This window comes from Rousettus aegyptiacus, unplaced genomic scaffold (assembly GCF_014176215.1).
Source record: "Rousettus aegyptiacus isolate mRouAeg1 unplaced genomic scaffold, mRouAeg1.p scaffold_m13_p_8, whole genome shotgun sequence".
NCBI lineage: Eukaryota > Metazoa > Chordata > Mammalia > Chiroptera > Pteropodidae > Rousettus > Rousettus aegyptiacus.
Window position 1 is genome coordinate 61,114,832 of NW_023416311.1, and position 27,964 is coordinate 61,142,795.

A 27,964-nucleotide genomic window follows, 5' to 3' on the forward strand; every position below is an offset into this window, starting at 1 on the left:
TACATAAAACCTCAGAGTAAACATTTAAATATAGGAATTTTACTCTCATATTACTGTCATTGGCCCTGAGGAAATTAGGTAAACTAGCCTTTATATTCACTTATGGAAAAGTATTAACACCTTTGATTTGGAGTTGATGCAGATAAGATGTAAAGATTTATAAAGTGTCTAGGTGATATTCTTACTGGTTTGAATAACTGTTAGTCCCAAGAACAACTGTAGTTAACATGGGCTTGGTATTAAGGAAGAGAAAGAATCCTTACTAATACCAGGTTCTGCCTCTGTTACTTCCTAGCTTTGTGACTTTGGGTGTTACAAGGTCATGACTTATCTGTCTCTGTGACTCAGATTCCTCATCTGTTAGACTCATAAGGTTTATATATTAAACACTTAATGTTAAAAGTAATGACTGTTGCTACTGTTATTTTTATACCTCTGAAAGCTTATGTTACAGAAATTATTTTGAACATTAACATTTTTTAACTTAAGTTGTAAATCTATAAGACCATCAGTTATAGATTATAGTTTTATAGAGTTCAAAATATTGTTATTTAATACTTTTTAAATTAATTTTAAAATTGACCTTGATGAAATGAACATGGAGAAAAATATGCTGTGAGGTTTTCTCAAAATGCTGTATGTGTACAACAAATTAAATTATTTTTCCTTTCCTACCAGTTATTTATCAGAAAGTCTGATGCTGAAAGAGAACAGAACTTGCTTGTCACAGTTACTGGATATAATGAAAAGTAAGTAAAAGAATACAAAATATTACACTACTTTGTAAATAAATGTCTTGATATAACAGGTTGTTGTTTATATTCACTCTCATTGAATTATGGTATAGAAGCATGAAGCATGTGTTGGTGAGAAATAGATGTTATGTGACAGGGTAGTTTTCACGCATATAGAACTTAGAAAAGTAAAAATGTCAGATTCCGAAAAGGTTGAGATTCAAAACGATCCTTTTAAAGTGTACACAAATATGTGATAGGCATTGAAAAAGATCTAAAGGGAACTAAATTTAAGTATAATATTTAAATTTGGAACTTGTGTTATAGGTAAATCAACTTTAACTAGTTAACACATGTTATTTGGTAGTTATTTTTTTAGCTGATGTTACAAAAACTGGTTCTTAACTGGGTACAACTTTTGCAATATCTGGAGACATTTTGGCTGCCACAACGTGGGGAGTAGGGGTGGCTGCTACTGGCATCTAGTGAGTGGAGGTAAGAATGCCATTAAACATAAAATTCACATCAAATCCTCTAGGTAGGCTGTAAAATGCCCCCCCTAAAGATGTCCATGTCCTAATCCCTGGACCTGTAAATGTTACCATATATGAAAAAGGGGGAGAGGGTTGCATATATAATAAAGGTAAGAATCTTGAGATGGGAAAATTATCTTAAACTACCCAGGTAGAGCCTAAACACAGTCTCAGGAGTCCTTATTAGAGAGATGCAGAGAGGGAAGTTTGACAGAGAAGGCAGTGTGAAGACAACAGAGATTTGAAGATCCTGGCCTTGAAAACTAGAGTAATATGGCCACAAGCCAAGGGATGCTGGCAGCTACCAGAAGGGGAATGGATTTTTCCCCTAGAGTCTCCAGAGAGAGAGCATAGTGGCTCTGCCAACAGTTTGATTGTGACCCAGTGAAACTGATTTCGGTCTCCTTGGCTTCAGAACTATGAATACATTTTTATTGTCTTTAAGCCTTACTAAGTTTGTGGTAATTTTTAATAGCCTCAGGAAATAATAGAGCCTAACAAAGAATTATCCAGCCCAAACTATAATGCCGATGTTGAAAAACCCCATCTTAAGGGTTGAGTAGAACTTCCACTTACCTGATTGGCTAGGTAGCCAGCCGTCTCTATTCTTCATCCTTGTCCATGTCGCACTGAGCGCTCTTGGCTCTCTGGCTACTCTTTAGGATTAAAAATCAATTGTCTCCAAAACATTTTGTGCCATTGTTCTTAATTATAGTTTACTGAATAAACCAATAAAATATGGTACCAAAGATCTTTATTTTGGGTGATAGTAAATGGATATAATTGTTATATTTTAAATGTTAAGATGCTTTAGTACTAGAAGTATCATTTCTTGATATCTACTTGAAATGATCTTTAGGGCTTCTCTCTGAGAATGATAGATTTGTGATTTATTTTAAAACTGTAGGTCTTCAGTTATACCACTAGAGGGTTCATATCCAAAGCTAATAGTGATTTGGCCATTGATAATTAGGATTGCGGAATTTAGTAGGTAGTATGGGCCTTAACAATAACCACTGTGCTCATTTTATAGCTACTAGTTTTATTATTAATTTCTTATCAGTACCTTATTTTTTACTGTTTACTTTTAATACAAAATAAGAATAGCTCTTGATAAAATACTCAGAGCTTTAATGATATTATATCTTATTCATGATATTTCAGAACAAAGGTATTGTCACAAGTATAAATTCAATTGAAAACACTACTTTATTTGCATTATGAAGTAAGTCAGTAGCATAGTCACCCATTTGGAGCATGTGGCTAACTAATAAGAAGCCCTGCTTGTCTCATTTCCCTAATGAATCTTGAGATTTATGTTCTTTCGTTTACTGTAGCTGAATAACATAAACAGTCCAGGTAGAAGATGTTTCTGCAACTTTAAAGTCCTTGCTTTTAGCCTAAGGAGGATATTGTTTTCTTGGTGGTTGTTTGATGTATTGGTTCTATTAAAGCAAAGGATCATTGATTGACACATTTTTACTAAGCAATCCTCCCTTTATTATATGTTGTGTAATAATGGCTTCCTTTGTAAACAAGAGGTACACTCTTGATCTCCCATCTGTAGGATAGAATGTTATGAATATGGTTGGTGGCAGGGAACAAAGCATATTCACTAAACCACAAAGAGATTTTTAAAAAGCCTTGAAACTGAGCAAAATGACAATAGGATTTGAAAAAAAATACTAGATTACAGAGCATGCTTATCTTTATGCTAGACTTCAGGGGTCCCCAACCTCTGAGCTGTGGACCGGTACTGGCCCATGTCCTCTTGGGAACTGGGCTGCACAGCAGGTGAGCAGTGGGCAAATGAGCAAAGCTTCATCTGTATTCGCACTGCTCCCTGGCACTAGCATCACCACCTCAGCTCCACCTCAGATCAGCAGGCATTGGATTTTCATAGGAACACCAGTCCTTGGTGCCAAAAAGGTTGGGGACCACTACTATACATGATATGGGCTAAGCAGCCAATAACTATAATTACTTGAGCTAGAAGTATGGTGTTCATTGGATTTTAACAATTATCCTGATATAATCACATAATTTCAAGAGTGTTATGTTGTTCCCATAACAAGATGGAAAAATATTATCCAACTCTTATGAGAACAAAGCTTTTTGTTGTCTAGTATAAATTTTTTTTTTTTTCTCCATATAGGCATGAGAAACTTGGTAAAAAAATATGAACCACCCAGATCTGAAGAAGTTGCTGTTCTGAAACAGAAGTTGGAGAGATGTCACTCTGCTGAGCTTGCACTTAATGTAATGACGTAAGTAGTTGTGACAGTGTTTTTCAAGAACAGATATAATCATTATCCTGTCCATGAGACAGAATCTTCGTGGGGAATCCCTGAACCTCTTCTTGTCCTTTTAATCTTTGGGTTCTTTGCAGGTCTGAGATCTCGTCTGAGGAACAAGTACACTCTTCTGGACTTATTTCTGTTAGCTACAGTAGGGAAATTTGGTGTATTTTCTTTCAGTAGTAAACTTTATATTGAAGATAGAAAGAACTGATAGGAAAATGTACTGCTGAGTGTTCCTTATGATCCACAATGTCTCTTACTGATTTGCAGGCTAAATGTGCAAATCACCATATTCTGGCTCTTTATGCTTTGTAGGGTGAAAGATCTGCTTCAGCTTTTAGGAGTGTTAACAGTTGGGGATCTGGGCAGGTAATAGGAATGGTAAAACTGTTTTCTGTGGTACACATTCTGATTCAAAAGTTCTACCTTATTTGTGAAAGTTTAGTGGGAGCTAGATCTGGCGTGTTAGTTAAGATGCATTTGAGATGTTTTTGATCTTTATAATTGTTGAATATATGCTAACTATAGGAGAAGCCAGAACAGCATTCCAAGGCTTTAAGGTACACATGATTTGAAGACTAACTATATAGTATAATACAATCCAGAGCTTTATTAAGTGTACAAAATATGGGACTATTTATAACTATAACTGCAAGCAATATAGAACTTAAAATTGGTAGATTGCATCCTGGGTTTCATTGGTAGCTAAGAGAAATGAAGGTGTGGTTACAGAGAAATAATGTTGACTTTAATGAATGAAATAGTAGTCTCTCCCATATCTGCAGTTTTGCTTTCCATGGTTTCAGTCAATTGCTGTCCAAGAATATTAGATGGAAAATTCCAGAATTAATTTATAAATTTTAAATTGTGTGTTATTTTGAGTAGTGTGGTGAAATCTTGCCATGTCCCACCCAGAATATGAATCATCCCTTTGTCTAGCATATCCACACAGTACATAAACAGTAGTTATTTTAAAACCACATAACCTATTACAGTATAGTTATAATTGTTACATTGTTAATCTTTTACTGTGCCTAATTTATAAATTAAACTTTATCATAGGTATATATTTATACGAAAAGACAGTATATATAAGGTTTGGTACTAATTTGAGGTTTCAGGCATCGATCGCAGGTTTTAGAATGTATTCCCTATAGGTAAGGGGGCACTAGTGTATTGCAGCACTGATAATGTTTTTTTCACACTGATGGGCTTAGACCAGGGGTTGCCAAACTATGGTTCATATAAGTCAAATCCAGGCCACTATCTGAAATATAGCCATACTCGTTAGTTTGCATATTGTCTCTGGCTGTTTTTCACACTACAGAACAAAAGTTTGGTAATTGTCATGGAGTCTGTTAATGGCCTACAAGTCCTAATATATTTATTATCCCTCCCTTTAATGAAAAAATTTTCAGCCTCTAGATCAGATCATGGAACTACTATCCTAAATTATAATCCAAAATTTCCATCCGCTTTGTACCATGCAAAGCAAATTCTATATACATGAGTACTTGAGGGGTGCTTCTCAAACTGTAAAGAACTATTATTTTTCTTTAAATTCATTATAGACCTATACTTTTGTAAACTGCAATAACATTACTGGAAAAATGAATAAAGACAATATAAGCTTCAGTTTTATTAAACAGTCAAAATTAATCTCAAATTTCTATAAAAGTTTTAAACACACTTAGTTTCTGTATTTATCTTATTACACACTGCAAATGGTTCATGGACCACACTATAAGTACTATATTAGGATAAAATATTTGTTTTCTTTGGTCTTTAAAATACTTTTATCATTACCTACATAATGAAAAAGATAAGACTATATCATTAAAGTCATTCATACAAGTAAACCAAAGTTCTATTTGACCGAAACCCAAATCTCAGTTGTAATTGCAGTGTTGTAACTTATAGTGTTTACCTTTTTGCCAACTCTTTCTCTGCATCTGTGTATGAAACAAGTTTTTTCTTTTTGTTAATATTTTCATATATGATATATAACACTTAATAGTATCAGTCTTTAACTCTTGCCTGTCCGGGTGAAAAAGCAGCATCACATTAGTATTTAAATTTGCATTTCCCTATTACAATGAGATATTAATGTTTCTGTGTTTAAGTCATTTGTGTTCTTTATCCCTTGCTTATAACCCTTGACCAATTTTGTGATATTTTGTTTTGTAGTTCATTTTATATATACTCATCTTTTTATATATTCTATAGCCATTTTTTTCTTTCACTTTGTGATATATAAATTTGTCCTTGTTTTGTCCTTTTACATCTAAATATTTTTTCAGCTGTTTTACATACCATTTAGAATTGTATGTAAATGGCATGAGGCAAAATCTTAATTTTTTTCAAATAGCCTGCTGTACCAGCCATTTAATATTTCATAATTTCTTAAATGTATTAAATTTCTATATAGCCTTTTACCTGTCAGCTCTAATCATTTTAATCCGTTTAACTCCTTGCTAATACCATGCATTTAATTACCATCGCTTTTATATAGTGTTTTGATGAGACCTACATAAGATCCCCATACTTCTGTTGTTGTTTTGCTGTTTTTACCTAGTCTTTCCCAAGTCAGAATTAGATTTGATAAATTCCATGAAAATTTCTATTAGGATTTTCAATAGAATTATGTTGAATTTAATGATCAATTTGAAAGGTACTGTCTTCCTATCCATAATTCTTTTTCTCTTTACCTTTATCTAGGCTTTGTTCTTTAGTAGCTATTTCATGTAGCGTTGCTGGTTTATTTTATAGTTATGTTGTCAGTTATTAAACTGTTTATTGATTGTTGCCTTATTACAGGAAGAAGAGGAAAGGCTATGAAGATGATGATTATGTCTCAAAGAAATCCAAACATGATGAGGTAGGTATGTTCTTCAAAGGTAGATATTAAGTTATTGTACATTCTGGTGTGACCATACAGTTAAGAGTTTTTTGTTTCAGAGTGCAAGCATTATATATAGAGGTGTAGATTTTGAAAGTCTTCGTTTATTTTTTTTTTTGCATCCTTCTTTATGTACATTGTCCATTGGGATTTTTCTCACTTCTGGCTTCTTAGTCTGTTCTGAAGCAGTAAAATAGTTACTTGAATAATCCTTCCTATGGCCATGGAAAGCAGCAGGGATATACATGCTAAATTTTTGCTGTATTTTTCACTCTTCATGGATTCTTCAACCCCACCCCTTTTTTAAAAATTATACCGGCAAGTTAGATATAAATGAATAATCAGAGGCAGGTCATAACTGTACCTTTATTCCTGTCATTGGAGTAGCCTGGTGAGGCCATGTTATATTACTATAAGATTAAATTACTAGAAATTTTCCTAGTTTATCTACCTTCTGTGATCATGGTAAAAAGGACATTTTTTTCTAGAAGGAGGCAAGGTTGTAAATAATAGTGATTATGCTTCAGTATAATATTATCCTTACTACTTTTTCTTTCTTTCTTAGGAAGAATGGACTGATGATGACCTGGTAGATTCTAACCTTTGAAATTGATTTGTCAACCCTAATAACAAATCAACAGAAGGATGAAGAATGTCTGGCATTTCAATTTATATACAAATGAAATAATTTGAAAGCATCAAAATCCAGTAAACTTTCTATTTATTTGTTTTTCCTTTCAGGGTAGATTTATGTGAAATAAAAGATCTTCAAAGGAACCAAAATATCACCTGGTTTGGATAATCTTGCCCCACCATGACTAGTATCAAATTAGTCTTTCTAAAGTAGCCAGACTAAAGCTCTAATTTATTTGCTTATATTGTTTTAAACAAAATACAATAAGCAAACATCCCTTTTGAAAAAAGGCACCACAACAGAACTTAGCAGTCGGCTTTAAACATGCTAATGAATGCTTTTTGTACTCTAGAAACCTTTATAAGTGGCTTCTCAAATGCCATCCTGATATACTCAGTTATTCGTATGTTACTACTGAACTGCAAGATGTACTTCATCTGTTACAGGGTTCAGAAAGCTAGTCACCCAGGGTAACGAATGTTTGTTTTCCTCATTTAGTTAACTGAAAACATTTCCAAATAGGGTTTTTGAAAAAAATCAAATAGTCTTTAGTAGTTGTCTAGATAAAATCTCAAATTGCTAAAGGGGTAAGGTGGGTAGTAGCAAATTGTTCAAGTCCATTAGTCTATTAGAATACCTAAGTGAATCCATATAAATGTGTTTCTAGGAATTACTCAGATTGAAAGGAATTGGTATAAAAAGCAAAGACTGTGGCACCAAATTACTTAGGTATGAATCATGGCTACCTCTATATTGAGACTGTGTCCATTTCCCAAGGTGAAAATGGGGAAATCAGGCCTTCTCATAGTGATTACAATAATGCCTCTATATACTAAGTATTCAATAAATATTGGCTATCATAAGATTTAACTGTAATCTTCGAAGTTGGAACCAAGTTATAGATGTTGATTTTTTTTTTTTTTTTTTTTTTGAAAACTGGGTTGAAAGATTCAGGGCAGCTGAGTTTCTCAGATTTCTAAGTATTATGGATATATAACCTCTCCTCACTGTCAGTGTATCCCTGGCTGGGCTTCCCATAGAAATGTAGGTACCATTTTAATTATATCTTAGTATTTGATGGCAGTATTTACTTTTTGTGTATTTTACTCTGTAGTAATTACATTTTGGGAATGAGTTTTTTTTTAATTTTTAGTGTCCTCTTCATTGTAGAATGAGAGGAATAAAATTCATGAAGTGTGATTTTTACAGAAGTGGAGTGGAAAAAGCCTAAATTGACAGTCCAGGTTAAGTATCAGTGCTCCTAGGCTTGAGTCAGAATTGCAAACTGTTCAGTTTACCTTGTTTCTCTTTTAGGTCACTAAACTTTGGCATCAGAGCAAAGGTCTACGTTTATCTCAAAATTTCCTACCCAGCCGCAGTTTTAGAGGTTCTCTTTCATCCTTGACCAGCTAGTTACTGCAAGGCCTACAAAGGTAAATGACAAGTTTCCTATTCTAACTTTTAAAAGGCAAACATGTCATTAAAATATAAAAAAAAAGCAGGATTTTTAAGAAGGGGAGAAACATTTCAGATTTAGGAATGACAGGTTATTATGGCTGAAGGTATGATTAGTGGGAGAACCAAACTGCCTAGCAGTAGGTTTTGGACATTTTGCATGTCTTTGAGACATTTTTGGAGGTATCAGTAATCCATACTCCTTCCAGTCTGTCCTTTATCCTCTAACACTAAGGAAGGAGATTAAGTGGGGGTACTCCTGTAGTAGTCCAGCTGAAAAGCAGGAGGAATGGAAAAAGAAAAATGGAACTGAGTTGGTATCAAAATAGTGGAAAAATTTGTTTTGAGGGCAGTGATGCCCAACTTTTATCACTGTTCATCTGTGGTTGCAGCTATATCAGAGCTAGCTGCCTCCACAGAAATAACAGCTTAAAATTGTACTGTGCAGAAATCTTCTAAACCTTCCACTAACACTTTGTTTTCTCCTCTATTTTAATGTTTTACCTTATATCTCCATTGGTTCCTATCTTGCCCACTTTGATACGCTGCTACATACTTTTGTATGCCTTCTTACCCCTGCACAATTATGGGGGTGAAGGAATTATTGCTTAAATTAATAATGAATGAATTAAAGGAATCCTTCAAAAGAGACCATTAGCAAAAAAGGTTATCTGAAGTTTCATCTCCAAGAAAAAAAATTAAGTCCTTACCTGTATTTAGACAGAAGTAATCAATTATTTAAGATATCCCTTGGTTTTATTTTAACTTAACCCTTGTGAATACTTCACAAAAATACAAATACAGAAGCAAATAAAACTATACAGTCAAACTAAATACCCAGCAGATACAACAAGTAGTCAGAAGTTCAAAGATGGGAAATTGTTAAGTGGCTGATGAGGTTGTTTGCATAATCAGCTTGGAATGAATGCTTTCAACAAAAAGCATTCTAGGTTTTTTCTTAACAGAAGAAATTGGTAATCTTTAAAATAGTTGTATGGGTAACATGCATCCATCAGCACAATGACCAATAATATTTATTGAATTCAAATTTACTGTTGTAAACATTTAACAAAAGTATTATGAAATCTAAATAGTCTGACAATTCGAACAAAATATGTGGTTTGTTTAAAAAATAAAGCTGATGAGCCAATAGATCCATCCTATATACTTTCAACAGTTCCAGCAAGAGAAATAGCACAGTATTTAAAAAAGTATACAGCAAAGATTGTTACTATTATAATGGCAAACTCTGGAAACTGTAAATACAAATAAGTCATTGAACAGTCAAATGGTCATACTCCTAATCAGGAAGGTAAGGAACAGTCTTTAATCCAGTTATACTCAATTGTCAACAGAGAATGCTTTTTCTTGTCAGTTGATTTCATAGTTCTTTTTCCAAGAGACAGCAAAACTTTGGCAATTGGATGTACTGAAAATATATTCTCAAAGTTCAAGATACAGTCATAGCATTTTGTTTGTTATATGAAAGGTGATCTGTACACCAAGGCTCAGAGGTTGGTAAAGATTGATTCCATATGTGGAAAAAGTGCAAATATCCTGCACAGATAGCTTACAAAGCTGCTGGCACAGTTATTCACCAGCAGAATCAGGGTTTTGTTTGCATAGCTCACACATCACTGGAATGTGGAAAAGTGTGCTATTTTTTGGCAAGAGCAAAGGAGTCATACTGATGTGAATTACCATATCAAGCATGCTGAATCCATGCAGAACACTTCGACGAAGGCTGCTACCTGATGTCATTAGTTTTTGTATACTGGTTTTGTTTTTGTTGAAGCAGTTCTGTGATAGCCAGAAGCTTTTTCAGTACATGCTAGACAAAAACAGTATAAAAATTAGTAAATAAATGAAAGGTCAGAAGCTTTGAAAAAAGCCATTCTACTAAAAACATAAAATTGTGAGTTTCTTTTATTCAGGGCTGAATATTATTGGTTATAATATTTTAAGATAGCATTTTTATACACTATGTGAATACAAACTCATTTGTTTGGCACGTTCCTTTCTACTTAGTAGGCCAGAACAATGTCCAGCATGCAGTGAAATCTGTCTTCTGGCAATGTTCTAAGTGGCATCTGAAGCCCAATATGATCATGTAAGGGCGGTTAGCTTGCAACCTAGTCAACACTTGAAGGAATCATGGAAGAAATATTACATTGCGCCTAAAGTTAAAACAGCACCTTTACCTTTCTTTAAAAGTCTCAATTGGGTCAAATCCTCCCAATTTTAAGGCAAATAAGAACGTTAATATTAATCCAGCCCCAGTGTAGCAAGAATACATTATACATGCCACAGTTTCTAAAGTGGTTAGAACCTTAATGAACCAGATTATCCAACTTGATTTTAGAATCTCGAAGTGGAGGATACTCATTTAATCACTTCTATATGGGTGGCCAATGATAAGAGCTTACTCGAAACAGCAGGTTCCAAGGTCATAGTCTAGAATTTCTGGATATGGAGCTTGAACTATTTTTACCAAATGTCCTGAATAATTCTCAGTTGTTTAACAGTCTATAAATCACCTGGCCCTGTAGTCTGCACATGCGAGAGAAAAAAGCCACATTACTACTAACTTATTAGTTCACATGCCATTTTCCATACATGCCAAGCAAATGTATGAACACTGTTTTCAGTAGTGTTAACACTGAGATTCAAGAGGAAGATTATCTTAGTCTCAGACTGTTATTCCTATCTGCTGAGATCTTATTGGATTACAGTTCAGATTCTTAAAATCTAAAATAATTGATAAAAATGTTGATCATAATTCAGCTATTACCTCTTATGCTTAAGTACTAATGAATCATCATTGTTAACAAAGGCTGGCAAAACCTACCTGCTGTGCACCACGCTCATTACTGAGTGTTCGCAGTTCATCTGAATGGGCCACACAAATTTCATGCAGTGCCGCTAAATCACGGGACAGGTCAGTTCTAGAATGCTCTGTAGTGTCCGGAAGTTCAGGTACATTCTTTAAGGGAATATAAAAACTGTATTTAGAAACAAATTTTATTGTCTCTTCTGAAAAGATCCTAATTGGTTTTTAACACATAATAGTCTTACATTTCTGTTAAATTCTAAGGACTTACTGAAATGTGATAGTGCTAATTCTGATAAAAATAGATTTTATGACCTCAGTATTTTATATCACGATCAGGTTGCATTTTCTTCTTCTAAGGGCAGAACATTGTGCAGTATTATTGCTAGCTATTCTAAATAAATGGGTTTCCTAAAATTTAGATTACAGTGCCAAATAGTGTATGTATTAACTGCTAAATGCAACCTAAACTTCAAATTCCTCCACTCTTTCAGAATGAATCTCATTGTTAGCTGTATATGCTGATCAATTTGGACAAACTGTAGTAGAAGCTGTGTTAACAAAAGTGTGATGTCAAGCCTATAATTATCTGGACTATGCCCAAAACACTTGCTAATATGCGGAAATTATCAGTGTGAATTATGGTTCATAAAGTAATTCAGTTACTATAATAAGTTGATAGTACAAGCACTAAATACTGATGCTATTTTGAGCCTTAGAATAAAAGGTAACATGAGCTCAGATTATCAGTGATTTTGAATAAATTCATTCCTTTCCAGAACGGTGACAATATTTGCTATATACTCCTAATACTGTAAAACACTGTTTTCTATAGTATAAAGAAACTATTAGAAAATAATTATTTACTAAATGACTCAGTTATTCACTTATTAATTCAGTGAATGAAGGATCATTGAGATGAGAGAAGTAAACTGGAAACAGCAACACAAAGTTATATATCAAAGACATACAGAGGATACTTAGGAAGCAAAATGAGAAGAATTCAGGTTTGAGGCCCAGCAAAGTCTTCCTGAAGGAGGTATCTGAGGTGAGTCGAAAGATAAATTTGATTTATATAGGTAGCAAAGGAATAGAAGAGTATCAGAAGACTGGAAGAGTAGTAGACTAGGATTCTAAGCAGTCTGAAGGGCTAGACTGTATGGAATTACTAGGAAAGTTGATAGAAAAAGCTGGATCATGGAATAGACATTTGTAATTATAGAAAACAGAGTCCCAACCATGATCTAAAAACCTAGAACATGGCTTAAGATAAAAGTAGCTAGCCGTAACAAATTTTTTAAATCACTGACTGATGATAACTAGACATATTTCTCTTCAAAACTTCCCAGAAGCTTACATACAGAAACATGGACAGTTAACACTTGCTCTTGTATTTCTCTAGTAAAAATATGGAGCTATACTATAAATAATTTCTACACAGTACTTTTTATACCTGAGGTTGCAAACCAGAGGCCCACAGGCAGTCCTGATAATCTAACTGCCCATCTGTATTTGCAGCTGCTCTTCAGTGCTAGCACCACCACCTCAGGTCATCAGGAGTTAGATTCGTATAGGAGCACCAGTCCTTGGTACCAAAAAGGTTGGGGACCACTGTTTTTAACTGTATTTGAATGTATTAAGACAGAATATGGGCAACCTCATTCTCCTACCCTAGTACTCCTGAATGCCATACACCTGTCTAAATTCAGATATATATGTTCCCTTTCTGGTCTGTGTATGTATGTATAAACTGAATACTTACCATATTTACTTGGTTTTGAGTCAACATCTGGAAATTTATAATTGATAATTAAGAAAATTTAACTTTATTAAGAAATCTAGGGTTTTAGAAAATTTTTTTTTATCAAGGCCCAAATAAGGCATAAGTAGTTCCACTCACTGAAGTATAACATCAAATCCATGTATTTTATTCCGAAAAAGCTACAAGAACATTCATTCTCCAGTCCATTTATACTTATTTAACCTGGTCAGAACTGGATCATCATCTGTCTCATTTCAGATTCCACACAATAACAGCGAAGTAAAAGTAGCTAGTGGCAAAAAGACTGTCACAACAGCAAATAGGAAAAATGAAGGAAAACCTAGAAAATGGCACAAGTCCAAAAGCCCCAATAGTGTATGCTTGGTATAAACTATTTAGTGTAAGAATAAGTGGTTGAAACTATGATTCGTTTAAGAAAGCAGACAAAAATAGGCAGCTTCTTTTTTAGTTCTGAATACAAAATCTTTTTAAAGGCTTTTGCTAAAATGAGTTAACTCTCAGCTGTACTAAATGTAGGTCTCAAAGTACTTGAAAATTATATACATACCCCAAGTTCATCTAAAAACATGATCATACGATGTTTGTTACTTTTGATGAAAGGATTGACACCTTCCATGTAAGGCTCCTAAAAATACAAAAACAGCTTACTATAGCCATCAAAAACATTGTCTGATCTATATAACAATGTGTACATGTAGCAAGAATTCTTACAAATCTAATTCCATCAGTAGCAATACATGTTCACAAGAATTAATCATACAGTGACAATATTTTCCTTCTGATATAAACATCTATACTGAGGAACTGGAGTATTTTAATAAAAGAATAAATTCTGGATGAGAACAAACTAGAACACATAGCCAAGCAGACACGAATTGCTTATATGTCATTCATTCAAAAAGAATTACTGAGAAACTATTATTTGCCAAGCACCAATTTAAACATTGGCCCAACAATCTAGTAAAGAATATAGGAAATTAAAAATGTATGATAAGGACTACAGTACGAAATTGTATCATTCATACCCTGCCTCAGGATTCAGATAAATTCAAAAGTAAACCATACTTATAAACTGTACTTTATACTAAGTGTATTTGAAAATACACTATATTGTAAAACAGGAAAGGGTTAGTATTTACTGAGTTTAAGAGATAAGGACCTCAACTGTCAATTCCAAGCGACATAGAAAATTACTCAGTTTCTTTAAGTAGTGAAACACAAAGTTAACATTACACCTATAAGATTGGAAAAAATTGAAAAGACTAATACTTATTGAGTATTGCCAAGGCTATAGGGAACAAAAAAGCTTAGTAATTTTAATCCAAAGTTAGTTTAAAGAAATTGCTGGACAAGTTTGAAAGAAGTATATATAAGAATACTTGTTATACCAATATTTTTAATATTGACAAATTAGAAGCCATCTAAATATCTAGTAGAAAACTACTTACATCGGTCTATATGATGGCATACTAAATAATACTCCTATGTTTCCAGGTACAGCAAGAAGTTTGTTACACATTGACAAAAGCAGGTGAGATGGTATGGATGGTATGATCCGTACCAGAATATTAATAGTATTAGGTAGTGGGATCACATGGCTATTTTAAAAACTCTTGCAAGTTGAAAATTAGTGAAGGTTTATTGTGGAATAATAGATTAGGGTAAATTTTAAAAATATGCTCACTTATTTTTATATTTAAAAGTGGGAGAATTTGAGTATATTAAAAATTGAAAAAATATTGTTCCATAATGGCTCAAAAAGTGGTTTTAAAAATTCCATTAAGATAAAATCTAAACATTTTTAAAAAATCAAGACCAACAAAAATATAGTCCTTATGAAATATCGAGTAGTGAAAATTTACTTAAGCTATATTTTATGATGTCAAAGTGTCACTCAATGATATTTTAAGGTATCAAAATGTTTTTACCTTCGCTCCAAATTCCACAAGATTTGCTAAGTTCTGCACAGACTTAGCAACTAATATCAGTGTTCTTGCAGCAATAGGAGATGGGGAATCTATAAGAGAATTGGGGATAGTGAATGAGACCAACTCGAAAGTACTTCAGGTAAAAAATTTAGGACAGTAATGTTTTTTTATTGTTAAAGATACTAACATTCACCCATTCAGAACTATTTTTAAAAATGACTTGTATAACTCAAAAGAACTTGAGTTAAAGAGGGAACTACTGAATACATTTACCAGTGCTTCTAATTTTGTGAAAAAAGTACAAGATTCAGCAATTCCCAAATGGTTGATGATAATGCAAAATATCTCAAAGCTTAATATTCACAGTAAAAAAAACTCACTCTGTACACACTTTGTGACGATTCACAAAGCTAATTTCAAGTTAGCAATTTGCAACCTGAGCTATTACCTTCTCCAAACCTCCACTGACTACAAATAGCTCACTTTAAAGCTCAATAACGAAGATAAAGTATGGGATCTCTGTCCTATTTTGAAGAGAAAAACATACAGTTTAAAATACTTTAAAAGTTTATTAAAGATTAGTTAGGAAGCATTTCTTTATAGAATACAGATAGTAGGATATACACAAAAAGTATTTGTGGCTATTAACTATAAGCCCTGAAACATAATTATTTAACAGTAAAAACCTATAGGGAGTCTACCTGACTGCCTGATTTTAGATTGTACTCTTTGTATCTTAAGCTGCTAAATTATCAATAGTATTGCCTCCTGGTTCAAGGCTGACATTCACATAAATCTTCCAAAAGAATTCTGAACCTTTAGTTTTTAATAGACCATAGATTTAACCATTTTAGTAGCAACAAAAGATAAAAGATGTGATGGCTAGATGTGTAAAACTTAACGTATTCCAAAATATATTTAATACAACTTTGAGCTTCGAATTATTAAGATAAAAATGGTTTGGGTTCTTTCTTTTAATAATGGCTCATTATTATATTCACAGTCACAAATACACTCTTGTCCTTTCTTTCAAAGAAGCCTACAACATTCCATAATGGACATATAGGTAATAAGCACAACCAGTCTGGTTTACTGGAGTTTAAAATAGCTGATTAACATTATATAACTGGTGACAAGAAATCTCTAATCTCTAGAGACACTTAATTTTTAGTATTCACAGAGCACTACAACTGCAGCACACACAAAGTTCTTCCCAATTTGAAAAAGTTATAGTAAGAGTTTGAGACACAGGTAGAAATAGGGAAAAAGTAGTATGTGTCTAATCATGCCATCTTAGACTCCAGATATTAGATAAGAAGAAAAAATAAGAAGCAAAATAAGGAGAAAAAGTAAAATAGCCAAAAGGAGGAAGAAGAAAAGGGTATGTATAAAAAGTCAAATTTACAAGAAAATATGCGTAACCCTACTAAGTATGAAATTCTAATTTCTAAATTTATCAAAAACTGATTACCTGAGATGATATTAAACATCCTTGGATTCAGGATGGCAGGACAGATAAGTCGAAGAAAAACAAAACCACTGAATGGAAGGGAAAATTTTTTTTAGAAAACTACATTGAAATTATAAATATGAACACAATTTTTAATACTCAGAACCATGAACTCTGAACTAATATAGGGGAGCCCAAACAGCTTTAAGGAAAATAAAGTATCTTATTTTAAGAACTCTTTTTCTTAAACATATTATTTTTCTCAAATTTGGAATTTTAGATTTACGTTGTATTTGTAGCCTTTTACTGTTTCGGCTACTATTTATTCCAAGCTAGTGGTACGTTTTAAATTTACTTTAAGGAAAGAGTGTCTTTAGGGAAAAACTATAGGAGCACAAATAAACCTTTTTGTAGATACACAGTCTTGTAAGGTCCTAAAACTTTTATTCTCTTTTCTTTCTTTCTGTATTTAAACAACACAACCCAGTAAAGTCTGTTATAAATTAAGTTGATTATACTGATTTTGTTGATGAGTCAAAAATAAGACTCCATGTACTAGAGAAAAAATAACTTCTTGATAAATGAATATATAATAGAATGCTGAAAAGCTTTTACGGCAATAAAAAGATATCAGCTTTTCTATCTAAAATTTTTAAAAGTTCTTCAATTACAAAATAATAGCAAAAACAAGAATTCGTATAAAAGCATGTGGCTTAACAGCATTGTCATATATGATTTTATCAGCTAATCTCACTCAGAACAATGTATATGTAAAACTGCAAGCTTTTTATAGCTTATTTTTAGCCTGCCCCACTTCAGTTAGAGACTACTTTTCTCTAACTTCAAGAGGAATCCACACTAATAGCTGACCTGTTACTAGCCCCTTCTAAAGACAAGCATTATTCCTAAAACAGTTAATAAAATTCCTACTAGAGACTAAAATAATCAATAGTCTCTGTTCTCTGTTAGAGTGGATAACCCAATTTCTCAGCATTTACCTTCCAATATATGACAGTTTGCAAATTTTGGAATCTTAGAAAGTGAATATGTTACTTCTCAGCATTTGTTGCAATTATACAACAATTAAGTTTTAAATTTGAGTTTAATTTATAAAGAATCCTGCACAAATTTTGCTTGAACATATTTTGATACTTAAATAGGTCTTAGAATCTGAAATATAACCTGATAACATTGAACCATAAAAAAATTTCAGTGTACAAATCTACTTTGTGAGTTTTTAGAGGTAATTTTAAATTTAAGAGGGATACTATGTACCTACACATAATTTAAAAGCTAATCAGAGACTGAAATCATCACCTTCGGCATAAATGCCTCTTAAAACACCCTCTAGTATCAAACAATCCATAGAGCAGAATTGCCTGATGTTTTAACAAGTATACTTGTTTGAAACATATATAGTACAGTGTTAACTTATGTATAGCTGTGCTGAGACATATGCTTGTAATTCTTTTTTATCTTCTCAATCACTACTAAAGCCAAGAAATACAGACTCTACAATTCTTAAGTATTTATATCTTATGATTACGAAGATTTTATCTGTAAAAGAGTAGAAGTCTTTACAAAATTTAGGTTGGGAACCAGATTGACATATATTTTCAAAACTATAATATTGGTGATTTTAGTGGTTGGCTAATTTTTTATTGGAAATAACATGACTGGAAGTATATATTCATAATAAATTATATTTTTATTACACTATTATGTTCTCTGATTTTTTTTTTTTAACTAAATTTCCAATTGTCTTGAATGGGTTGGAATGTGCTTTAAAAAAAAAAAAAAACCCTGCAACAGTGTTAAGAATATTAGATTGAGTCTTAGGGTTTATCTTTGATTATGTATTAGCCACTAACTTTCTGTATAACTCTAAGCAAACAACTTAACCTCTACAGATCTGCTTCTTTACCAGAAAAATGTTAAAATGATGATAAAGTCCCCTTATGTAACCTACAAAATTCTATATGGCTTGCCAAAGCAATTTCTAATCATATAGTGAAGTAACTGAAACACAGCTTCAGAACTAGAGACTCTGGTTAGAGATTAGCCCAGAGTAAGACTGTCTTATATATCAATTAATATCTAAATGGTTCAATTATTGTTCTTAGCACCAGATCAATTGTGTTTTTTCCTTCTCTCTTCCCTCCCTCCCTTTGTCCATATATATATATAGACACACATATATGTACATATATGTATATACAGATTTGTGTATATGTGTGTGCATGAAAAGCACTATATGAAGTTAGCCAGATTGTTGATTATAACTTTTAACTTCATTCTGATAGATGATAAAATACCAAACAGTTAAACTGACTATAAATGTATGTTCAGGTTTTAAGAAAAAGCAATAAATATCTAAGTATCTCACAGTAACTTTCAAAACTCACACGAATACATACACACAGAGATACAGTAAAAGTCTAGGAGCTGCCTGAACTCAGAAAATATCCAATGGGGCTCTGAATAAAAGTATAAGGTTTTATATAGTTTTGTATACTGTTGGTCTTCAAATTTTTCTAATTATCCACTTGACTCTCAATGTGTGCCATATATAGCGGTGTAACAAGTGAATTGATAAGCCTTACCTAACAACTCTTGTTCTCATGGTGGTATTTGTAGGCCACTTGTGCTGAACAGATTTCTGTAAACACCCATAAATATATCTCAGTGTCCTGCCAAAATAAGCACAACCATCTCAATACAGAAAGCAAGTGAAAATGCAGCTCTTATTGTACCCAAAGCTGATTTACCAGATACAAGATATTTTAATGCAACTGGCCCTTCCGCCAAAAAACTACTTGGCTAAAAATAATGAGAGAATCAAATAAGTTTTCATCATTTACTGATTTAACCAATTCTTTACATTTACTTTAGAGGAAGTCTTATCATTGAAAAAAGTATTGGGGTTAGGATAAGAGAAACTGAGTACAGGTTCAGGGGAGACAGACATTGACCTAAGAAGTTAACTTAAACCTGAATGAGTGAGTTCACTAACACTGGAAGCCATTAACCGGATATTGAGTAATTTTCCCATGTACATTGTGGGAAAGATACTCAAGTACAGACTACATAGATACATGCCTTTTATCATCTTAAACCTGAGACTATAAAGCTCTATTCATTCCCAGAGTTATTATGGAAAACAGACATATTGGTTTGTATAAAAACATGATTTATTTCACTCTGGTTTCTTCAGGTCAGTCTTTTTCCTTAAATATAATTCGTGTAGAGTAAAAACCCTAACTTTTTCAGAGTATCATAACATCAGGACAGTGGAAAAGCTTACATGTTTTAGAAATATAGATATTCTAAAATACAAATATATAATTTTTTTGTCAAATTGAAATTTCACAACTTACGGTGGAAGTATTTCTGAAGCCATGAATATTTTCTCCACAAGCTCTGAAAGTATGTTCAATAGGTGTGCTAAATTAGTGTTCACGTCTTCATTTTTTTCTAACTTTGATGGACTTAACTAAGAGAATGAAAAAATATAAATGCATCTTGGCAATGATAAATAAATGAATCATGGTAATCAAACAGTTGTTTAAAGGTTCTCTGTTTTTCATCTGTTATTAGTCTTTTGGGGAAGGGGGAGTATAAATGGGAATTTTTAAGTAGTTTGCTCTATTTAGGTATGTTACTGTAGTTTTCAGTTATGGTTAACCCTTGAACACCACAAATTTGAACTGCAGAGGTCTACTTATACACAGACTTTTTTCAGTAGATACCTTTACTGTTCTGGATCTCAGATGGAAGTCTAAGAATGCATTAAGCTGACTGTATGCACTTATCTATGTGATTTTATATAGGGGAGACTTGCATATCTGTGGATTTTGGTATCTGCAGGCATCCTGGAACCAATTCCCCACAGATACAGAGGTAGACTAAGTTTTGGGGGAGTCGAAAGTTATACATGGATTTTCCACTGTGTGTGTGGGGGTAGCACCCCTAATCCCTGCATAAGGTCAACTGTACTCAATTGAAGAGCAAGCTATGATTATTTAAAAATGTTCAGTTGCTTTGGGATTTATACCAGTGTTAAAGTTCTGTTCATTTACCAGGTTTTACCCATACATAGATATTTACACACACATAATTGGATTATACTTTCTTTATAGTATTCTCAACCAGAAGACAACCCCCCGCCCCAGCTTTTATTGGCCATATAGTCACAAATATACTAGGAATATTTAAATGGGAAGATCACTATACTATTATAAAATCTACCTTAATTCCATGTATTTGAGGGAGAAAATTACTAAAATAGAAAGGCTTTTAGTGACTTATTAAAATACCACATAAGGCCTTTGGGCAGAACCTTTCTCAAAACTATTCCAGTAACCCTTGAAATCTATGAGTTCTGATCTAGAATCAGTTTAGTAGATTATCTATGTATGTCTAAATTCCCTACCCTGGATCCGGAGCATTCAGACGTTCTTCAGCCTTGCTGAATTTCTATATCCTACGCAGTTTTGCCAACTGTGGTATCAACCCAGGTTTTTCAACACTAAATCATCAATTTATTCCCTTTAATAAAAACTGACAATCTAATACAGAGTTAACATTTGACAGCTCCCAGTATATATTATCATATGAATTCATTATTTTATTAATTTTATAAACTTCCTTCTGTAGTTACTCTACCTTCTAGGTAAAGTGAGAGAATAGCCATATAAGAGTGCACTCTTAATCTCAATGGTTTATTATGAATTTACACTGAAACCTTAATAATCAATCCAAAGAGAATGTTTTTATTTGCTTTTGAGGGAATTATCTCGCACTAGCCCTCCGCCCTCGGGGGTGGGGGGAGCTTAAGGACAACTATAGATGTTATGATGTGCTACACAGAACTTTTAACTAGGTTATACAACAAAAGTATCCAGCAAAAACTTCAATTTATGTTATGTGCACATTCTTGAAGTAGCATACACTTTATCATTAGTACAGTAGGAGAGATGATAAAGCACTCATGATAAATGAATTTCTCATGCAATCAGGTTTTTCATACCATAATAAAGTTATCTCTTAAAAAAAAACATTGTTTTATATAACATTTTCCTAATGTAATGAATAATTTTTTATAAAGTAATATATTTTCCTTATTTACTAACTACAAAGCATTACCTACTGAAATAAGCTTTGTGCTGAAATACTGAAAACATTAAATTCTTACCTCACAGGACTGCTTGCTTTCCATTATCTTTAAAATAGAGTCTTTCAAAGCATGATGAACAAATTGTGTAGCAGTAGCTTTCATATACTGCTCCATCAAGGTGCTTGCAAGTGTTGTGGCTCGAAATAAAGTAGTGGCTTCATCTACATAAATATTTACATTAAAACAAAGTCATTTTTTCCTCAACCGCTTTCCCTCAACAATTATAACCATTTAAGTATGCTTAATTGCATGTAGCACTAAAGTACTGATTATAACAATATCCTATATTTCTATACACTCAACTCTTCAAAAGACTTTATATCATTACTTCGTTAGATCATAAATAGGAAAAGGGATTAACACTGCCACATTCATATAAAAAAGCAAAGACTTAGAATGTTTAGGTGACTTGTCTAAAACCAAAGAGCCCATTAGTGACATAGTAAGGCCAGAATCTAGCTTTGCTGTCCACTGAGCCCATGCTTGGGAAAATCTGAGTTAATTTCCAAATAAAAATATGACTTAAAAATCCCAGGATGTTATTAACCTAAAACATGGCACTAATGACTTTTAATAAAATCCTAAAACAAATATTGCCAGAAAAGAAAATCTCAGTGAAAACTATGTACCACCACTTTTTCTTTCCTGACAAATCTATATATTTTTACATTTTCTATGATTAGGAGGAAATAGTTCTAGATTTCACAGTTTACTTGAGGAAACCTGGAGGCAAGTACTGTTATTGAGGCAAAGTGCTGGTTGGAAATGGGTTATTCTGACATATTTATAAGGCATTACAAAACATTATGTGCCAGCTTTATTTGCCTGGAAACTACTGCTCTATAGAAGCTAGAAATAAAATTCAGCTATTACTCAACTTTTGTGTAATGAATTAGTAAAAATAAACAAGAGGTTGTGGTAGGTATAACAAACTATTCTTAATAAAGCACCATGAGCCATTGATCTGGACACAGAAGTCACTTTCTTATTGCTTCTAATATTAATCTGTCATGACAGAAACTTGTATTAGAAGTATCGACCCCCCCATATTAGCCAGCATAAGAATCATTCCAACTGTAATTTTAATGAGGAAAAAATATAACTTATTTTCTAAGATGATTTAACTATTTAATATATTCTAAGATGAATCCACACATATTTGATATATAAAATCTGATTATTGATCAAATTTTTATAAGTATCACACTAATACGTCCATACTGTACCTTCCATGCTTATTTCTCTGTCATTTAGTGTACATAACAACAATGATTCAAGCTTTTCATGAAGAAAAATCCTCAGCAGGATGCTAGCCAGTAGTGTTCGGTCTTGTCCACATACATGTGATAAAGCATAGACTACATGAAGTTCCTTTTGCAGTATAAGCTAAAAATGACATTAAGAAAGATTGTTGAAAGTACACAGCATTAAGCATTCTCAGTGAGATTAACAGAAAATATGGTCTTATATTTAGGAATATATTCTACTGAATAAATTCATTAAAAATAGAATGAGTTTGTAACCTACATATTTTTGTCTCTTTAAGACCAACATCATACTACCACAAGGCTATTCATTGTCTGTCAGTGTGTCACTAAACTATGGAATTACTACACTTAATGGATCTTTCATTAAATATTAAACATTTCTGTTAACACCATTAAAAGTAATTAGATTGGTAAATAACTTAATACCTCTTTAAATTCACTGTATTCTTCTTCTGGCATGATTTTTTCCATAGAATATCGTGCTCGGACTCGCAGGGATCCTGGTTCAATACCTTTTAATGGTATATGGGAGCTGAGCAAAAACCATTCATCTGTGGCATGCCCTTTCTGTAGCCGGCTCAACTGGCAGCGCATAAATACTGTGATAGAAAAATATCAAGTGATTACTGTCTAAAACAATGACACTATAATTAGTCACGTGAATAAATTTTCCTGATGTTCTGTCTTCTCTATAGTATTAAATGCTTTTTAGTGTAAAGTAGTTTTCAGTGATATCACAAATTCAGCACTTACTGTTTACTTCATACATTTACTGAATATATACTGTTCCAGACTCTAACATGGGATGCAGACATGATTAAGACATGGTCTCTAAGTTGCATGTTGGTCATGGTCTAGCCAAGAAGGCAAGAAGTCAATTATGGTACAATGTGATAAGTGCTGTTAAGAGTGGTTAATAATGCTGGAATACAGAGAGGCAATATCTAATTCAACCTGCAGAGGTTTAAAATTTATTCTAAAGTAACCATTAAGTGGACTTGTAACAGGATCTGGAGCTGTTCAGCTAAATATAGAAAGAGACAGACAGGCAGGTCGGGTAGAGGTAAGCATGAGTGTGGTCTAAATAGAAGGTACAATGGATGCTTTTAAAATCTATGGATAATTTATGAGCTATGAAAACGCTGGTGTAATAACTGGAGAGAGGGATATGCAAAAAGATTACACAGTGAGAGCAAAAGGAAGGAAGAGTAAATCAGGAGAGGATCTTTCTTCTGTGTCACTAGAGGATGGAGGTGGATTTTATTTTAAAAGTAATGGGGAACCACTAAAAAAGGTTAAGCATTTAAATACAGAAATTACAGAATAAACATTTTATAGAGAAAAATTCAGGCTTTGATCTATCCATTAACACATAACACTTCTTTCCCTAAGCCTGACTTTTAAGAAGGTATTAACCTAATTCACACTGATTTGAATTACTAAATTCCACTGCCACCTGTTTTAGCAACAGGCTGGAAAAAGGTGTGCAGCTGAGATCCAAAACTGGGAGGGTTTGAATACCAGAGGTGAATAAATAGTGCACTCACATTTAAAGATATTTTTTAGATTTTTTTTTCACATACATGCCAAGTACAAGAAAATAGGAAAAATCTAAAAAGTAGAAAGAAGAGATAGGGGAAGGACCAAAGAAAGATGAATACTGCTGCTGTTTTCTTGTTCTTCCTACTCATTGGGAAGGGGAAGATGAATAGATACATTATTTAATCATAAGAGCTTAACTTTACAGTATGTACACTTTACTAATTTTGGTCTTTTTATCTTACATACATTTCTCAACAACCAATACCTTTAGAAGCACAAAAAGAAATGTCAAATTATACTATTTGCACTTCTATTTTTTAATTTCCATTTTACACTATATTTCATTATAAATTTTAAAGTATGTAAATCATGGGCTTTTTTTTTACATTAGAAAGAAATTTCTGTATCAACTTACAGATATCAGGATCTTTGCTCTTCTTTGTTTTATTACTAAGAGTTATTTCAAATCTGTTGATATCAGGGGGAAGATCACTAAAGGAGCAAGGAGAAAAAGAATTAACAAAACGTCCTGGTATCAAATTATCTAATTCCTTTATTTCCAGTATCAAATAAGGCCCCTATTTTGCTACTAAACAACTTAAATGTGTTAGATTTACTATTACATTCAAAACTTGTTTTATTGCTTGGTATACAGGAATACAGACAAGAAATTACAGTCCCCTATAATCTTTAACCTCAAGTAAACCATGAGCCTTTGTAAACATTTTGTATTTGTGCCAGTATGTGGTTTTGGACTTGCCAGTAATGCTAATTCATTTTAATAACTATGCGAAAAACAAAAGACACAGAACTTTGCTAGTAAAATGAACAAATACAACAGAAAAAAAAAATGTTTGTACTATTACAATGCCTGGACTCGGTACCTCATTGAGGGTTTAGGTAGAGAAAAAAAGGGAGGAGGGGGGAAATGCAATATGGTAAAAGAAAATAATTTAATGTAATTATAAAAGGAGACTTACTCAAAGACAAACTCTTCTGACCATACAGGGTTTTGCCCTTCCCTTGCATGAGTTTTTGCTACCTGGACACTGTTCAGGTAGATGTTACAATATGGATTAGTAAAATGTTTTAGTGGGAGTTTATGAGCTTCTTCAATATGTAAAACAAGGCTGCTGACCTAAAGAAAGCACAAAAATTGTTACCCCAGATTTCCAGAATTATGCATTGGGCTTCAAAAGCAATTACTATAAATGAAATTTTGTTTTACAAGTTATTCCTCCAATTATATTCTTGCAGAAATGAAAGATCCCTTTTCTACTATAAAACAATTGTTCCGAGAAGATGAAGGTAAGAGGATTCTTTAGTAATATAAGTAAATAACTGTCACCACCCAAATCAAAATCTCATGTTATATAATAATCACCTGGAAGGTTTTATTTCTATAAAGAGTTCCACAGCTATAAAATATTTTTAAAACAGATTCTACCTCTCCATTCTACAGAAAAGGATACAAATCCAAAGAAGCAAAGTTATTTGTCAGTTTTGATGCCAAAACATAGACGATCTACCTTCTAGTATCTGGCCCTCCTTTCTCTTGCCAACTACTACTAGTGTGGCCTTGAGCAAGTAAGTCATCCTTCTGTGAGCCTCATCTTCCTCAGATATAAAATCAGGATAAAATGTACGCTGCAAATTGTAAAGATTTGAAATAATATGTGTAAAGCACACAGCAGAGTACCTGACCCAGGAGAAGGGTTCAACAGGTAAAAGCTATATCATATCTATAAATGATAATTTCATAGCTAAAGTTTCACACAATACACAATCTGCAAAAATTCAATCTGCTTTTACATAGCTTACTAAATGTTAAAATATATTATGAAAACACATAGTGATTATGTATATAATTATAAATGCCTTTGGGGAGTCAGTCTTTTGGTTACAGGAATATAAATTATAGTTATCTGAATATTAATCTGAATATTTACTTCCAATAAAACAATATGTTAAATTCACCAAGCTTATTGGAAATTCTCCTAAGTAAAACAAGAGTCACACTGGTCAATAAATATTGTACTAAACTTTCCTCAAAACTCAAAAATGTTAAAATTACCTATTTTTTTTCTTGTTATCTAGGGATAACAATAAAGAAAAAAGCAAAGAAATGGAGGATTCAAATTTGACTTTACATGCCTAGAAAGAAAGAGGCAAGTTTAACTCTGCATAAACAAACATATAGGATATGTTGAGGTTTCAAATAAGATATAGGATACTACCTAAGAGTTATGTAATACATTTCAAAAGCAATTACTATAAAAGGAAAAACTCAGGTTTATTGGGATCAGTAGTTTAAGTCAGATGATCTTTTCAGTAAGTATCTTTAATTCTACTTTTTTGAAATAGGCCGAAATAAAAATTTTTAAGAAAAAAAATAATAAAAGTGCCCAACAAAACAGTGTCTGTTGTTGTTGGTTTGGTATTATTTTAAATGGAAGAAAAAAAATTCTTGGTATGTATTCAAAAGATGGCATTATGGACTAAATACCCAGCAAGTATGTAAAGAACAATCTCTTTCCTAAAGAAATAACTATTTCTACTGTTACTGAAGCAAGTGGGAGTATAGATTTAAACTGCCTGAAAAGATTTTCTCTTAAGAACTCTAAAGTGTTTCAAGTGTTGGCCAAAACAGTTCATACAAAAATAAAAATAAAGAAAGTGATAGACAAAATGTGACAGTTACAAATCAAAGAAAATTGTTTCACCTGACGCAGGCGTTTGTTAGATGTCCCTGGACTGCTTTTCCGAAAATTGCAAAATGCTTGCAGACCTTTCATCCAATCCTACCAAAAAACAAACAAACAAAAAACCCCAAGAAAACAGCATTTCAAAGAAACATATTATACAATAGTTTGGTTTCTAATAATCACTGTTTTACTTAAATTCAATAGTTCTTTCCTCCTTAGACTGCCATTTCTAAACTTATAAAATGCTGCATGTTAATATATTTGTGCCCCAATAAAATAAAGCAATGATCAAAACAATTATAATAACTCTGCAAAAAACTATTTCTGTAGAATCTCTACATTAAATGTTTATACCAATGAGTGGCCAATAATTAGTTCCAAGAATAAAATTTATGTCTAGTTAAGCTGTTACAACTTGAGGCACCGTAAGGCAAAATTTAACTTGATATATTTTTGAAAGGAGGGCTGACTGCAAAACCAATGGATAATGTGATGATTGATTTGATGACAAGTATTCTAATCGTTACTTTAGCCCATGATGTGAGTAGAAATGTGTAAGGGGATCTGAGTTATTTGCAAACTTTTCACATGTAACATTAAAATTTTTTCCAGCCTAATATTCAAATGAAGTAGCAGCTATATTTTAACAAGTTTAACCATCTAGTGCTTTAGAAAAAGAAAAATTTCAAGTTCATCAAAAAGAAATATTTCACCTTAGCATTATATG

The 27,964-nt window shown here is 32.7% G+C and overlaps 2 protein-coding genes across 5 annotated transcripts in view; one reads left to right on the forward strand and one right to left on the reverse strand.

Annotated features, from left to right (window-relative positions):
* CCNH (cyclin H) overlaps positions 1–18,265 on the forward strand; it is a 36,219-nt gene extending 17,954 nt beyond the window's left edge. For 2 of the 3 annotated variants that reach the window (XM_036226106.1, XM_036226107.1), the window contains exons 6-9: positions 679–749; positions 3,423–3,534; positions 6,385–6,445; positions 7,032–7,268. In XM_036226106.1, coding sequence (XP_036081999.1) covers positions 679–749; positions 3,423–3,534; positions 6,385–6,445; positions 7,032–7,073 — 286 coding nt within the window. In that variant the 3' untranslated portion in view covers positions 7,074–7,268. Of the gene's footprint in view, positions 1–678; positions 750–3,422; positions 3,535–6,384; positions 6,446–7,031; positions 7,269–8,414 lie in introns of those variants that run through there. The other variant, XR_004952642.1, reaches the window with a different exon arrangement.
* RASA1 (RAS p21 protein activator 1) overlaps positions 9,290–27,964 on the reverse strand; it is a 92,024-nt gene continuing 73,349 nt past the window's right edge. For both annotated transcript variants that reach the window (XM_016123788.2, XM_016123789.2), the window contains exons 13-25: positions 27,256–27,333; positions 25,513–25,670; positions 24,948–25,024; positions 23,417–23,589; positions 22,949–23,108; positions 21,741–21,883; positions 19,924–20,039; positions 19,150–19,236; positions 16,568–16,635; positions 15,097–15,185; positions 13,716–13,793; positions 11,404–11,538; positions 9,290–10,386 (exon numbers count right to left, since the gene is read on the reverse strand). In XM_016123788.2, the coding sequence (XP_015979274.1) occupies positions 10,303–10,386; positions 11,404–11,538; positions 13,716–13,793; positions 15,097–15,185; positions 16,568–16,635; positions 19,150–19,236; positions 19,924–20,039; positions 21,741–21,883; positions 22,949–23,108; positions 23,417–23,589; positions 24,948–25,024; positions 25,513–25,670; positions 27,256–27,333 (1,446 nt within the window). In that variant the 3' untranslated portion in view covers positions 9,290–10,302. The remainder of the gene's footprint in view (positions 10,387–11,403; positions 11,539–13,715; positions 13,794–15,096; positions 15,186–16,567; positions 16,636–19,149; positions 19,237–19,923; positions 20,040–21,740; positions 21,884–22,948; positions 23,109–23,416; positions 23,590–24,947; positions 25,025–25,512; positions 25,671–27,255; positions 27,334–27,964) is intronic.